The sequence below is a fragment of the Ascaphus truei genome, chromosome 2 (assembly GCF_040206685.1).
Source record: "Ascaphus truei isolate aAscTru1 chromosome 2, aAscTru1.hap1, whole genome shotgun sequence".
Classification (NCBI taxonomy): domain Eukaryota; kingdom Metazoa; phylum Chordata; class Amphibia; order Anura; family Ascaphidae; genus Ascaphus; species Ascaphus truei.
The window spans coordinates 468,617,144-468,633,111 of record NC_134484.1 but is presented as its reverse complement, the minus strand read 5'-3'; the positions used below and the strand labels follow the sequence as shown (position 1 = coordinate 468,633,111).

Genomic DNA, 15,968 nt, shown 5'->3' with positions numbered 1-15,968 from the left:
GTAGGTAAAAATGAAGTCATTTTATTGGGCATATAAACCAAAAAATCTAAAAAACAGCACACACCCCCCCCTCCCCGACGCGTTTCCTGCCTCTCAGGGCGCTTTTTCAAACGTGTTGGGGGTGTGTGCGGTTTTTAGATTTTTTGGCTTATATACCCAATAAAGTGACTTAATTTTTACCTACTACCAGCCTCATTTCTATTTCAGCAGTGCCCAATTTTTTTCTCCCTTTTCTACTATTCTACCATACAATTGGGAGCACGCTCTGGAACAAGGACATAGGAAGTGATTACACCATTGTGTTGTGCCTAATGGACTTTACCCAGTCGTGAGTGATGCCGGAGTACTAGCCGCTCTTCCGGGGGATGGACCAGAGTACGCAGAGACCTCCCATCGCGGGAGTCGCATTCAGTGACGTCACAGCCAGCTCGACGGCTCAGACGGGAGAACGCCAGGACATGCAGGCACCAGTGCGGTGCATCGTGTAGAGCGTTGTCGGAGGGGACCCGGGAGCAATATTGGACTAGGTGAGCCTGCCTCGGAATATATATATATATATATATATATATATATATATATATATATATGCACCAGTGTCCAGGCCACAATAGCCAATCCCACCCCAATTGTGTGACAGCGCTGCCCTCGTGTATTGTTGGTGCACTTGTAGATATGTGAAAAAAACTAACAATAGCGCTCTAAACACACCCTAAATGTGACAATATACAATTCAACCACATATGTGTAAATAATAAAGCAGTGTGATAATCAAGAAGAAACTTAGAAACAAACTGCAACCCTTGATAAAGACTCGTCTTGCACCAGGTGATCCTCCAACAAATCAGGAGAGCTCGTCATGTAGTTATGAAATAAATAAACACTACATAGTGTAATACTGTTGTGAATAAATTTGTGCAAACAAAGCTCAAAAATGACTACTCACAATAAAGCAGTCAAATTCAGGCAGTCATCCAACTTAAGGGGTGGATGTTCCCTGTGTATACAGCAGCCACCAGCCCCCAACTCCTGATGAAGCCGTAACAACGGCGAAACATGTAGAGTGTTTCAGCCCATACCGAAGAGGAAGAACAACTGAGGTCCACCTCTGTCATCAGATCCGGAAGTTCGCTTAACAACCGTAAGTGACGCAACGGCAGTGCCTGGCGTGGACGCGAGAGTATTGCGGTGGAGCAGATGATAGTGAGGAACTCAAAAGGATCGCGACCAGATGAGCTCCCACTACCTATATTATCATACTGCCTACCTCGATCATATGAAGTGTAAGCCTGCATTTTTTGAATCCCTTTTAATACTAAATACCATCTGCACTATATGGTCTCTTTTCTTCTTTTTTTCTCCTTGGAGGTTGGGGGCTGGTGGCTGCTGTATACACAGGGAACATCCACCCCTTAAGTTGGATGACTGTCTGAATTTGACTGCTTTATTGTGAGTAGTCATTTTTGAGCTTTGTTTGCACAAATTTATTCACAACAGTATTACACTATGTAGTGTTTCTTTATTTCATAACTACGAGACGAGCTCCCCTGATTTGTTGGATGAGCACTTGTAGATATACCTGCCCGGACACGCCAGCCCCCCCAGGTACTAACAAACAACCGCTCAGTCTTTCCACGGAAGATCCGCCTCCGTGTGGGGTGGATTCCAGTTGGAGGGTCCCACCTTAAGATAGTTTCTGGTTTGATGGCCAGGTCTGGTCCCAGTGTTAGACCAACGCTAGTGTTATCTATGCTGCTACATAATGTGGTTACATTGTATCTCCCCGTCATGTATGTTAAGTTAAATGACATCCAGAAACGTAACCGTGACCATAAATAACACCCGCAAAAACTCCCTGATGAAGGCGCTCGTATGCTGCACCGAAACGCTGGCTGCGCTGACTTAAGTCGTTAAAAATGACCGCGGCTGGACTCTGGTGACTGCGGCACTTCTGTGGGTGCACGTGGCTTTTGCTGCTTAGCATAAATCCCTCCCCCCGTGTTGGTTTGAAAATTTTACAAGTGTTTGACATTTTTGGGGTGTACGCTGCGCACACCCCACCCCATCATGTCCCATGGTCAACGCAAGCCCCAAGCGAGTTGCAAAATCAATCCTTTATTTCATCAAAACATTAAAAAGGGTCCAGTCATCGGGTGAGGGACACAATGCTTCAAGCAAACCCTCAGACCCCCCCCACCCGGCCCCCCATTATTCTTTTTCCTAGGTCCGTCCCGTTTGTCTCTTCCAGGCACAGTTCTCTGCTACCTTAAATAAAAAGTCTCTCGGGGCGACCGGTGGTCAACGCCATTCGGTAAAAACTGTCCTTTAAATGTGACCGGCGCGAAAATCAAGACGCCGACGCCCGAAGCGGCTAATTATCAATAGGTTCAGACCCCCTCCCCGCGCCCGAGATGCTCTTTGGGTTGGAAATCACAAGCTCATGTTATGTGGGGTGAAATCTCTCTCGTACAAAACTAGACGTGTGTTTTTTTTTAAAAATAATAGATGCAGCGCGACAAATCCATCCACCCTTTCCCTGCCAAAGGGGGCTAGCAATGCAGAGAAGAAGGGGTTAATCTGGTTATAAACAGACATGGAGAATTGTTCTATTGGACAGGCTGGGCAGTCTCATAAAACGTACAGGAGAGGGAAGAGTTTTATTTAAGTCGGGTTTACGCGCGTGAAAGGAATTGTACTGGGAATCCACCTAAAATGGCGTCGCTCTCGCCTCGCCGAAAAGGGTCAGAGGTTAAAAGCTATTTTGTCGTGGTGCCTGGTTCCCCCCCCCCCCCCCTTTAGCCTCTTCGGATTTTATTTTCCTGGGGGGACAAATAAAATATATATATCGGTGCCGGGTTTCCATAGATGATGTAAAGCCTGGGAGATTAGCGGCTTAAAATCGATGGGGGGGGGGGGGGGCGGGGGAAGAAAAATAAAAAAAAAAGTGTAAAACTACAAAACAAATTCTTTTTAAGAGTACTTTGAACGCCAGTGTTTTGCCATAAAAAGGAAAGTCAATTATACATATTTGATGTCCTTTTATATATACGTGTAACGCTTATGTGAGCATAATATTTGTAGGTCTTACTTGGATAATGATCATGGACAAAACTGAGCCTATTAAAAATGTCTAAACACTACAATAATGACCGTCCAACGTTTCTTCCGCTATACATTTTAGGGCAGTAAGATCTCTTTAAGGAATTAAAAAAAAAAAAAAAAATAATAATAATATACAGGATTTAGCAGGACAGCACGTCCACTAATTTCATTTTATCGTTAAAAAAAAAAAAAAAAAAACAAGTCTGATGCCTTGTTTAACCCCTGCGCTGCCAGAGAGGCGCCCCGCACAGCAACCTCTGGCAGGGGAGGAGTTAACCTTCTCGCTGCAAGCGTCAAGAGCCAATGTGCTAATAACTCTGCCCGCTGGCGGCAGCAGCAGACACAAAATGTTCAAACGTTCAGCTGCAGCCCGCGGCCTCCGCTGTCGTGCTTGGCCTCCGGGTGCGAGGTCGGCCTCTAGGCCTCCCACGACCCCGTTGGGGGCTAGGAGTAGTGGCGTCTAACGCCGACGGGGGCTCGGGGGAATCCGCAGTGGAGGCGGTGGATTTCTGGGGGGAAGGGGTGGCGGGTTTATCAGGAGTGGCAGGCTGTTCTGGGGCAGTGTCCGGGAGCGAGCTGGAGCCGTTAGCCACCGGGGCGGGCTGGCTCTCCCGCGAAGTAGCTCTCTCCTGCCTAATGTGGCGTAGCTCGTCACGGATGTCCGTGAGGACGCCCAGCAGCTGTTGCTGAAGTTCCCTGTCCTGGTCCCGCTGCTGCCGCTGCTGGCTTCTCTCCTCTTCCCACATGCCGAGCTCCTGGTGGTACAAGCGATCCCACTGCTCCTCCAGCTCCAGTAGACGGTGCATGTTTGTTCTCCACGCCCCTCTGCGCTCTTCCGGCATGAAGGAGCAGTCACCGTTGGGGGCCAGGTCTCCTGCGGAGGAGGGGTCCCCCTGCTGGGAGGCGGAAGAGGCGATGGAGTCCTCTTGGGCGTTATCACTACGGTGGGGGGACCCCGAACGCTTCTCCCACTCCTCCTGCTGCTCCTGCCAGCCGGGCTGTGCCTGCTCCTGGGAAACGGAAGCAGTTTCCATCTCTTGACTCTCACCCTCATCCTCCTCCACCTTTAGCTGGAAGGTCTCGCTCTGGTCAACCACCGTTGGGTTGTCCACACTGCCGTTGATGCCCCATTCCGTCTGCGCTGTTAAGTGCCCAATGGAACCCTCCGGGGAGGATATACTGGAGCCCTGGGAGTGGCAACCATCCAAGTCAGGCTTGGCCGGTATCAGATCCTGCTGGCCCAGATCCTCCTGGACGGTCGTTATGCCAGGCTGGGGGGACGGCAGGTTCTGTTGCATCGGAGCCAGGTCTTGTTGGGTCGTCAACAGTTCCTGCTTGGCCGTAAGCAGGGTGGGACCGCACATCTCAATGGCCGTCCACGACTCCGGGTAGGGTTTGATGGTGATGGCTTCGGTCACATCCATGTCCTGCTCCTCATTGTCCTCATTGTCCTCATCTTCATTATCCTCATTGTCCCCATCATCTGACAAGGGCACGGAGACCTCGGCGGGCAGGATGCTGACCGATGAGGTAACGGCCGAGATCTCAGCAGGTTTGGTGACTGCTGTGGGAAGAGCAACAACAGGCAGGCGTAAGTGCGACATCACCTGTGACACCACGCTGACCGTCGACACCCGGGGAGCTGTAACAAAACCAGTCAACTTTAATAATCTGATTATTAAAGGGGCTTTTTACATTAAAAATCAAAACTTTTTTTTTTTTTTTTTTTTAAACCTTCATCAGTAACTGGCGCCCTTGGATTCAATCGCCTTTAACCCCTCGAGTGCGGGAGGCGCCAGCAACGTTGTGCATAGTCCCTTATGCCAGCGGCTCCCAACTCAAACCCTAAAGCCCACCACCCCCCCCCCCCCACCCAGTCAGGTTTTTAGGATATCCCTGCTTTAGCACAGGTGGCTGAATCATAGGCTCAAGTCTTTGACTGAGACACCTGTGGTGAAGCAGGAATATCCTAAGAACCTGACCTGTTGGGGGGGGGGGGGGAGGCTTGAAGAATGGAGTTGAGCACCCCTGCCTTATGCCACTTAAGGGGTTAAAAGTATCAAAGTCCTACGCATGCGCGTGACAAAGTGAGCGTCGCTCCGTGCTGGGAATGCGGCATTCGCGCGCATCAGCCACGTCTGCTCATCTGTTTAGCTAATTAAGGCGCCTATTAAACATGAAGAGAATCTTTTAGAAATACATCTACCTTTTATATGATCTATAAAACATGCCACTGCCCTGAGATCCCTTCAATCCAAGGCAGGACCGTTCCCGCCTACATGCATGTCCTCCCACTGCACCTATGTAGCACTCATAGTACCTACTGTACCTCCTTCTGTACCCATCTCTGCCAGGGTGTGTGGGCAGAGGATCGGTGCACTACCCGCCTCCTATTGGCCAACGTTCCGAACCTTCAGCCAGTTACAGCAGCTGCAATATTGATGACTGATCTGATCACTTAAAGACTATAAAAGTCAGGGGTTACAATGACCCGTTTTTGCTCCCCCCCCCCCCCCCCTATTTTTGGGGTGCCTGACTCCCTTTTTGCTCATGCGGGTTATTCCCTGACCGGATTATTTGTCGTAGCACCCATTCTGTTATGTTCTATTCTACCCCTTGCTGGGGCATCCCAAGTAGCTTGATCTGATTCCCCCCCACCCCCCCCTCTCTCTCTCTCATGATCTGATCACTTGCCATGTTAGGAATATATTGGTATGTTAAAACTAGATCCAGTGTCCATTGGTAAAAAGATCTTTACATGTAATAAATAGAGTGTATTGCAGGCCCATCGTATGGAGGGCGTGGGGGTCACTTGCTGGTAAGCTCTTGTATCCCACATTGAACGAAGAACTAAGGTGCCATGTACCTACTCTCACGTCCCCAATGTTGGCGGGTCATGGTGCGGTTCCACTGACTATGTCCATGGAAAGACAACTTGAACAGGCCCTACTGCTCCATCGTTGTACACCCCGATGAAAGGGTTAATGGACACGGGAAAAACCATTGACCGGGCCAGTCTGCACCGTTTCCCCTCTGGCGACTCCCTCAACTGTCTCCAAATTCCTTTCACTCCCAACATCTTTTTTTAATTTTTTTTAACCCTTTTGCTGCTAGAAGGACCGAGAGCCCTACGCCAAGCGCTGGGTAACCACCCCCCCGCCACAGTCTCTCCCGAGCCCTGGTGACTTACCGGGGGGGGTGCTGAGTCTTTCGTTTCGGATATCGGACATGTTCGTCGGGGGGCCTCTGCAGGTGAAGAAGATGGACTGCCTGGGGACACCTGAGGACAGAGTACAGGAGGCAGTGAGAAATGGGTCTTAAAAAAAAAAAGAGAACCCACCCCCACCCCCCCACTTCAATTTCCCACAAAGAAAAACAGCCTGGTTTAAAGCCGCACTCCCGGGTTGCGTTTTACGCGTCGTGACATCATCGCTTGCCAATTGGTTTCCTATTGGCCCGCGTGACGAGGGACATTTAAATATGGAGATACACACCTCCTGTAGGGTGTGCTGGTACCTCTGGGAGGCAGGGGGTCCCAGGAGCTGAGATGAGTGGGGTTCAGCTCCAGAAACCCCCTGCTTCAAACCTGCAACTAAAATAAATAATGCAACAAAGGCAACCTGGAGTGCAGCTTCAAGCCTCCCTGTCCAGTTTTGATGCATGTCCATTGGATTCATCTGCGTAAAATGAGATGGAAAGATGGCAAATAACCTTCTCCCCCTCGCCGAGACTCCTGACATTCACACACTATTTATAATACTCGCACATGTCCGGTTTTTCCCGTCGTCAATCAATATTTTACCAATTAAACACATGACAGTTTATAAATCACCAACGCCTCTCGGAAAGAGAAATGAGACCGGGGACGGGAATTGTCAGAGCGTTTCTCTCCCCCACCCACAGTCTACCTTCCTTGTGCCTCATTCTCCCTCCCCCCTTTCGATGGCTCACCTCACTGGACTAAGCACAACCCATCATGACTTGCGCTGTCAGTTGCGGCGCTGAGGTCAGCATCGGCAACCCAATATGGGCGCCAGGATTACATTCTTGGGAACCAGGCAACCAAGCTCTCATGATTTTTATACATAGTGTGTATGTACACGCACATATGTATATACACATACACACAACGCAGGAGAGTCCACCACAGGAGAAACAGACCACGTGCCCACACACCCCTCAGGAGGCAGAGATGTCATGCACAGAGCAGCGCTACGGAAGGCATCGTGGGGTGCGATCTCAGAGTGCAGAGCGGTGACGAACAGGTGTGTGAGCACACGGTCTGTGTTAAATGCACAAGGAAGTACACATACAGCCAAATTAGAGTGGTCCCAGGCTTTTTATAGGCATCAAAGAGGCCTAATTATACGCTAATGTGAGCTCTGTTCAGTACTAAATCACACTTCTTTTTGGTGGGTGTGGTGGCACAGCAAATTGGCAACAAATAAAAGGGGGGGGTGTCAACAAATAGAGGGCTAGCTTGCACCCACTCACCTGGCTCCATGTACATCGCTTCCTGCTCTCCATCTAGGGTGCAGTGGTGCCCTATGGTAGAGGCAACCAGTTCCTCCAGGGATGTGAGCTTGGTGTCTATAATGGGGGTCACACCAACAGGGGACGGACCCTTGCTGGCGTGGGTGATCTTCCTCTTTACGTCCAGCCGTAGGTCCCTCCACTTGTGCTTCAGGTCGTCGATGGAGCGCGGGGTGTACCCCAGGCCGTTGACATTCTTCTGGATCTGGTTCCACAGCTGGCTCCTGCGTTGGTTCCTGCGGGTGGACTCCGTTCGCAGGGCCTCGGACCCATACAGAGCGCTGAAGTGCTTGACCACATCCTTTACCAGTGTCTCCGTCTCTTCGTTGGAGAAGTTGGCCTTCCTCTTTCTGCCCGTGTTGAAGTTTGCACCGGATCCCTGCCCTCCCGAAAGCTCCTTGTTCTGAGGAGTCGCAACCTGCGACGTGGAAGGAGACAACTGGGCGTCTGAGCTGATGGGCGTGCAGGGCATCTCTGAGTCGGAAGATTCCTCCTTGGGCTCCAGCTTGGGCTCCAGCTTGGGCTCCAGCTTGGGCTCCAGCCTAGGAGGAGTTGATGAGTTGGTGTTCTGGGAGCTGGTAGGGGAGGGGCCCGAAGTAGAGGCATCAGAATCCGGTGTAGTGGAGGCGTCTTGGTTCAGGCGGTGTGCTGATCTGGTGGTGATCCGACAGATGGGAAGGCTGCTCTCAGACATGTCTGCGGCTAGAGTCAGACCCTCAGCATGACAAACTGCACAGGAAGGAGCAGAAGACATACAGACATGGGTCATTACAGCAGTGCAGGTAATGTTAGATAACACTGTTACAAACAGGTTTGATTCTGACTATGCTGTCACAGTACGTCGTTGTATAACCAATGTGGTATCAAAACGCTCTACATATATACATTTTTTAATGTATGAAGAACTGTTATCGTTGGTCTGCTTAACGGCACCCCAAGCTACAACGAATTGGTATAAGCATAACAAACTTGAAGCATTGCTCTATTTGCTTCCTAATCACATTACAAATATTTCCAAGACTGTGCAATATTCACCTATTTAGGATAATACAGTCTTGGATGGAACAGTTAGAGTTTATATAGGCCCAAAAGCCTGCAGTAGAGTGTTCACATGACAATTCCTAACTTTGGTTTGGGGATCATTTTTTTTTAGGTCTAAAACACAATAAAAGCACAGTGAGTCGGGAGAAAACGAGGAGGAGGAGAAAGCAGACAGCGAACTTCACACGATGGTGGAGAGAAAAATGAAATGCGAAGGCGAGAGTGAACCGCTAATGTGCCGGGAGCACAGTGCTGTGGGGCTGCTGCCGGATGAAGATATATCCAAACGACCAAAACATAAAACCAACACATAACGTGTATTATACACAAAGAAAACGGTGTGTTTACAAACCAAGTTAAAAAAAAAAAAAATGAATAAAAACCACTCAAAATATATTGTCGAGCAATGAGCTTCTGGCCTCTCTGGTTAAATTGGTCCTATTCATTTGGCAAGACCTTCAAATGTACCTCCCCAACGCATTTCATGGTGCTGCAGCAAAGGGTTTGTGTAAAGCAAACAGTCTCATTTTCACTTCTAACTTGGGCTAAGGTTTGAGAGCAGGCCCGCGGCCATAGTAAGCACGGCAGCGCAAGCAACGTCGGGCTCGCCACACACAAAAGCCCGTAAGGCAATGCACAAGGCCATAGAGCGCGCGGGACAATTTTGCGCCAGACAAAATCTTGATTGTCACGGGGCGGCCGGGTCAAGTGCCACGGTTCAGCCAACGAGGGCGAACCGCACACATGACATCATATTAGGGTTAGACTATCATATTAGGGTTAGACTATCATATTAGGGTTAGACTGGTATAATAGTGCACAGGTTAGGCTGGCATTGAATGGTCAGGCTATCATAGTCGGATTAGTCTGGTATAATAGGGCAAAGGTTAGGCTGGCACTGTAGGGTTAGGCTATCATATTAGGGTTAGTCCCTTATTTACCCAACTTCCTGTTACACAAGGTTGAACCAGTCCCCATGTACCCGAATCGTCACATAAGTAGCCTCTATCTTGATGGAATGCTTTACACGAGGGATTTCCCCCAAAAAATGGTTGGATTACTGCGACTGGAAATTAGTTTTCTATGCCAAAATATTTCAACAAAAGTTATTTAATAAGTCCGGTGTTCCTCAACCCCCTTCTAGATCCCGTACACCAGGGATGCACCAAGCTCCGATAAGGGTTATTACTGCCTGTGGAGTCTGTGTATGAGAACCGGTATCAGACCTTACGGAATGCCCCTCTTATAGGGCGGAATGCCCCTCCCATAGGGGGCAGCAGCCCGCTCCATCCCGGGCTGTCTTTAAAACCTACAATTACAAACATGCTACCAATTAAATCCTACAATTTACAAGGACGGAAATCCATGTCACTCTGCTCACGTGTGAAGTCTCAGGCAGGTGCTAGTTGTTACATTAAGGGTTACGGACTGTAAGGCTGCGTCCATGGTATGGCCGACCGTGTCCGCACCGATCAGTCTGTCTAAAGGCAGTGATCGCGTCTATACGGCGTGCGGGAGTGCGTTGCGCAAGAAATCAGCCAAAACTGATTTCTTGGCGCGACGGGCCGGTCACGTGAGCGGTTCGCCCAATGAGGGCGAACCAGCTCCGTGACGCCACTGGCACGCCCATGGATGGCGCGCGTACCATGGCCAGAGAAAGCACCCGCTTTCTCTCAGCCTCCGCGCGGGCAAAGTGTTTATGGACGCAGCCTGAGGCCGAGCGTATAGTGCCCGCGACGGGTGAAGTCACCCGTCGCCGCTAGCAAGTTATATTTCGCTTTGCGGCGGCGGCGCGGGCGTACTGGCATTTGATTGGTTCATGGCCTGTCACATGAGGCGACAGCTTTTGAAAAATCAAATATTGGCAGCTGCCAAAATTCGTGACGCCTCGCCGTCGCCGCGCTTACTACACTGCATTTGTTTTTGGGCGACATCGCATCGCGGGCACTATACGCACGGCCTAAGGAAGACTTTACCCAGCAATGCGGAGCAGACCCGTGGAAGTAAGAGAGTTAGGGTGTGGGTATGGGTATTACTGCCCCTACATGGCACTGTCCCAGTTATACGGTCTTACTAAACCATCTCTCTCTGTGCAGAGGATATACAGATGACTCGGGACAGACTGGTCCCTAACTCTCCATCCCAAAATTACAGAGAAACTGGCAAGAAATACACAGGTGTGCAGTGTACCCCTCTCACAGATACATACAGGAATTTGTACTTTCAGTGTCTCTTCTGCTAACACCTCCTCCTCCTCTGTTGATCTCTCTGTGGGGGTACCCCAGGGCTCTGTCCTGGGACCTCTTCTCTTTTCTCTGTATACACTCTCTCTAGGTGACCTAATAACATCTTTTGGATTTAATTATCACCTCTATGCTGACGACACACAAATATACTTTTCAACACCTGACCTTACACCTGCTGTACAAACCAAAGTTTCTGAATGTCTCTCTGCTATATCATCCTGGATGGCCCTCGGCCGCCTAAAACTCAACATGGCTAAAACAGAGCTCCTCATACTTCCTCCCAAACCTGGCCCTACTACCTCCTTCCACATTACTACGATCATTCACCCAGTAGCCCAAGCACGCTGCCTACGGGTACACTCGACTCCTCTCTCACATTTGCCCCTCACATTCAAAACATTTCTAAAACCTGTTGCTTTTTCCTCCGCAATATAACAAAGATACGCCCTTTCCTCTGTAGCTCGACTGCTAAAAAACTGACTCAGGCCCTCATTCTCTCCCGTCTTGATTAATGTAACCTCCTGCTGTCCGGCCTTCCTGCCTCTCACCTGTCTCCCTTACAATCTATCCTAAACGCTGCTGCCAGAATCACTCTACTGTTTCCTAAATCTGTCTCAGCGTCTCCCCTCCTGAAATCCCTCTCCTGGCTTCCGATCAAATCCCGCATCTCACACTCCATTCTTCTCCTCACTTTTAAAGCTTTACACTCTCTGCCCCTCCTTACATCTCAGCCCTAATTTCTCGTTATGCACCATCCAGACTCTTGCGTTCTTCTCAAGGATGTCTTCTTTCTACCCCCTTTGTATCTAAAGCCCTCTCCCGCCTTAAACCTTTTTCACTGACTGCCCCACACCTCTGGCATGCCCTTCCCTCAGTACCCGACTAGCACCCTCTCTATCCACCTTTAAGACCCAACTTAAGACACACTTGCTTAAAGAAGCATATGAATAGCAGTGTGGATATTCTGAACATGATACATAAGCTTGGCCCCCTGCAGACGCACTTACCAGAACTCCCTCCTACCAATTAGACTGTAAGCTCCTCGGAGCAGGGACTCCTCTTCCTTAATGTCTAAAGCACTTATTCCCATGATCTGTTATTTATATTATCTGTTATTTATTTGATTACCACGTGTATTACTGCTGTGAAGCGCTATGTACATTAATGGCGCTATATAAAGACATACAATACACAATACATATGGCATACATATGTATTGTGTGCATGGATGTATATACACAAATACAAAAAAGCACACGAACGTACAGAAAAGTGTATATATATATATATATATATATTTATATATATTAACGCGTTCATATATTCACAGATTTACTACATATACAGAGCATCAGTATGATATATATGCACACACAAGCTTTATACATACATGTATGAAATTCAAATTTGTGTATGTCCATGAACAGGTAACCAAACTGTATGTACAAGAAATAGATCTATATCCATCTTGTACCTATAGGTACCTGCTCACAGACGGACAGCAATTTTAATTTCAGATATATTACAAATACAGAAGTTCAGCATGTATGAGAGACAGAGAGACTAAGCATAATAAAACTTTATTCAACACAACATGAAGTGAGTGGAGGTTCCACACTGGACTCCTGTCCAAGCCCAGGGTGGCACTGGCAGTGCCTGGGGGGATTATATACCATAGGGTGGGCTTGCATGGGATGCGTTTGTATGGGGGCGCAGTGCATGGGGTGGGATTATATACTGTAGGGTGGCCATGCATGGGGTGTCATTATATGGGGGCGCAGTGCATGGGGTGGGATTATATGCTGTAGGGTGGCCATGCATGGGGTGTCATTATATGAGGGCGCAGTGCATGGTGTGGGATTATATGCTGTAGGGTGGCCATGCATGGGGTGTCATTATATGGGGGCGCAGTGCATGGGGTGGGATTATATGCTGTAGGGTGGCCATGCATGGGGTGGCGTTATATGGGGGCGCAGTGCATGGGGTGGGATTATATGCTGTAGGGTGGCCATGCATGGGGTGGCAATATATGGGGGCGCAGTGCATGGGGTGGGATTATATGGGGGCACAGTGCATGGGGTGGGATTATATACTGTAGGGTGGCCATGCATGGGGTGGGATTATATGTTGTAGGGTGGCCGTGCATGGGGTGGCATTATATGGGGGCGCAGTGCATGGGGTGGGATTATATGGGGGCACAGTGCATGGGGTGGGATTATATACTGTAGGGTGGCCATGCATGGGGTGGGATTATATGCTGTAGGGTGGCCGTGCATGGGGTGGCATTATATGGGGGCGCAGTGCATGGGGTGGGATTATATGCTGCATGGGGTGGGATTGTATGGGCCTCTCGGTGCACATGATGTCGCTATGTAACACACACTATTGTTCCCTGATGCCCAGCACACACTCACATTGGCCAGCTCCTGCAGTGCCCTCCTGCCCAGCTCCTGCCGCAGCGCTTCTGCTCCCAGCTCAGCCTTTAAATCCTGTATCTAGCAGCCGCCTCTCCCGGGCCGCAGCACATCCCATGCATTCACCAGCATGCAACCTCTGTGCTAGTGGTAATGGCTCCCAGGCCGCAGGAACTGTGTGCATCATTTCCTTTCCCTCCCCCTGCCCTGGCTCCCCCGCCCCCCATCTCTCTAACCCGCCCCCCATCTCTCTAACCCGCCCCCTGACCCCCCCTCCCATCTCTCTAACCCGCCCCCTCCCCTGGCTCCCCCCCATCTTTCTAACCCCCACACACAGGGGCTGCTCCCCCTGCTGACCCTCCAGCATAGTGCAGGCAGGGGCTCTATCAACGCTGGTGCTGCTGCTGCTGCTGCTGCTGCTGCTGCTGCTGCTGCTGCTGCTGCTGCTGCTGCTGCTGCTGCTGCTCCTGCTGCATGTTTCCGCAGGTTATTTTACTTACTGTGAGAGATCTATCTCTTCTCTTCCTCTCCTTTTTTTAAAGTCTGACGCTCTGCTCAGGAATGGATATATACGCGTATTCATTATTAATTAAATAAATAAATTAATTTATTAAAATGGAGCTTTCCCCAGAACCCAGTGCAGTCTAATAAAGGTTACTGTGGTTTTTTTTTTTTTAACACACACGAACACAAAACAGTTTTGTTTTAAAAGAGCAATGCAAGCACTATCCTACATGTTTTTTTTTTTTTAAATGTAACAGAGTTTCCCCCACCCCGTGGGAGATTTGGCCGTTACTACGGTGTATGGTAACAGGAGGGCTGAGTCGTCTGCCGATGGTAGTGGGGACACAGGACTAGGCTTCTGGGGTTCATACCCCACATATCTCTTTAGCAGTGCAGCGCCTCCATCTGCCGTAGGCTCCAGGAACTGAAGGTGATCTCCCACGGTAGAACTATTACCTCCCCCCAGTAAGGTCACGCACCAGGCAGGAGGTATATAACAACAGGAACGGTTTATTCACTCTGTACAGCACAGTTACACGGCAGGCTTCTGCCCAATGCAGTACTCTCAGCCCTCACTGAAGGCCAAGGGCACCCGCAGCCGTCCTACCGCTTCCCTGCCTCCCTAGCAGAGGCAGAGGTATGGTCCAGACTCACCCTCCCCCGGAGGGAAGAGCACAAGGGAAGGCCCCAATCTTAGGCTCCCAGTTGTGTGACCTGTCTTCCTCAGTGGGGGGAAGGACACTACAAAATTTAGGGCGGTCCTGCCTTTAAGTACTGCCAGTAGGAGGGCACCAGGTTTGGCTCATGATTAGTCATGCCCAGGCCTGATGTCACCGCCACCCGCTGTCACTCAAATGCAGTTCATCGTAGGGGGAAAACCCCATACCAACTACTGCCAACCTGGTTGTACCAGGGTTTACTGCCAGCCCAAGGGCAGAATAGTAGCCATCAGGTGACCAGACTACACTCTCCCTCTGGTGGATTCCCAACGACCCCACTTGGGCCCTAAAATTTCGGGTACCATCTTCTAATGAAACCTGAACTAAATAAGATAACACTTTACATAATGGTTGATCACATTTCAATATGCATGATAACACATTTCAATGAATATCGTTATACAGCATATATTTGAATACAACAATCAAATGGCTGTGCTGCAGAACTGGGGTTCCTCCCAACGTGGAGAACCTTCTTAACAATAGTAGTGCTCTGTATGACCGGGCACTGTCAATGAAAATACCTTCTTAAGGTGATCTGCGCACGGCATGATCCACTGGATCTAAAGCAAGAGCCGAACGACATTCCTGGTAACATAAGGGGCAACCACAACCAGGCATGTGCTAGGCATGGAATCTAGGAGTAAGGAAAACTCCTGCCAGGATAACTCCTGAGCGCTTTTCTCAGAACCACCCATACCCCAATCTGATTGATACTCCACCATAATCTCACTAACCCAGGGGGGTGAAGCATGAGGCGATGCAGACTCACAACTGGGGAAATACTCAGTAATAATTATCGGCGTATTATCCTTAATGGCTCTATCAGTAAAGTCCCATAACTCCTCCTCTTTGGAGCAAGGCTCGCTCCCCTCACTCTTCTCGGAGCTAAACTCAATCTCCTCTCCTACTGGTTCCTGGAAATAGAACTCAGATCTCAGCCTGTTTCTTTCCCACCTCGCCATACGCTTGAAATTCACCGGTATATCCTGCTCAGGCAGAATAGTCTCTATAGGAACATGAGAAACATTGTCCTTAAGCTGCTCCACTTCCCAAGGAGGTACTCCCTTCATACCGGCAATATAGGACTCTATCGGCGGAAAAAAGGGTTGCTCCGTAGCATAGTTGTGGTGCTCAGCCAAAGTCTCACGTATGAGCAGTAGCACTACAACTGGACAGGGAGCTTTAGAATATCCAGGATAAGTCCTACGAGCATCTCTCAAAGGTCGCATACTTGGAGAAAACGTAACGGGGGTGGTACTCACCGGAGCGGGAATAGGCCATTTCTCGTCCGCCCTGGCGGTCACTGTTGGAAAGGACGTCGTTAGGTTCCGGCATCACGGGATCCCGATCAAGATCGCTCCCTTCGTCCTCGGCATCATAGCTGGCACCGGAAGGTACCGTTTCAGCGG

At 49.6% G+C, this 15,968-nt stretch overlaps 1 protein-coding gene across 2 annotated transcripts; it reads right to left on the bottom strand.

Moving 5' to 3' along the window:
• Window positions 1-2,096: 2,096 nt before the first annotated feature.
• LOC142487978 (uncharacterized) lies at window positions 2,097-13,520 on the bottom strand. 2 transcript variants are annotated; one of them, XM_075588223.1, is made up of 4 exons: window positions 13,334-13,520; window positions 7,594-8,361; window positions 6,290-6,379; window positions 2,097-4,741 (listed from the first exon to the last, which is right to left on the bottom strand). In XM_075588223.1, exons 2-4 carry the CDS (start codon window positions 8,324-8,326, stop codon window positions 3,459-3,461), a joined length of 2,106 nt encoding a protein of 701 aa, XP_075444338.1. In that variant the 5' UTR covers window positions 8,327-8,361; window positions 13,334-13,520; the 3' UTR covers window positions 2,097-3,458. The 2 variants fall into 2 exon arrangements, with proteins under 2 accessions (XP_075444338.1, XP_075444339.1); XM_075588224.1 differs by having other exon boundaries at window positions 2,097-4,663.
• Between the last annotated feature and the right edge of the window lie 2,448 nt (window positions 13,521-15,968).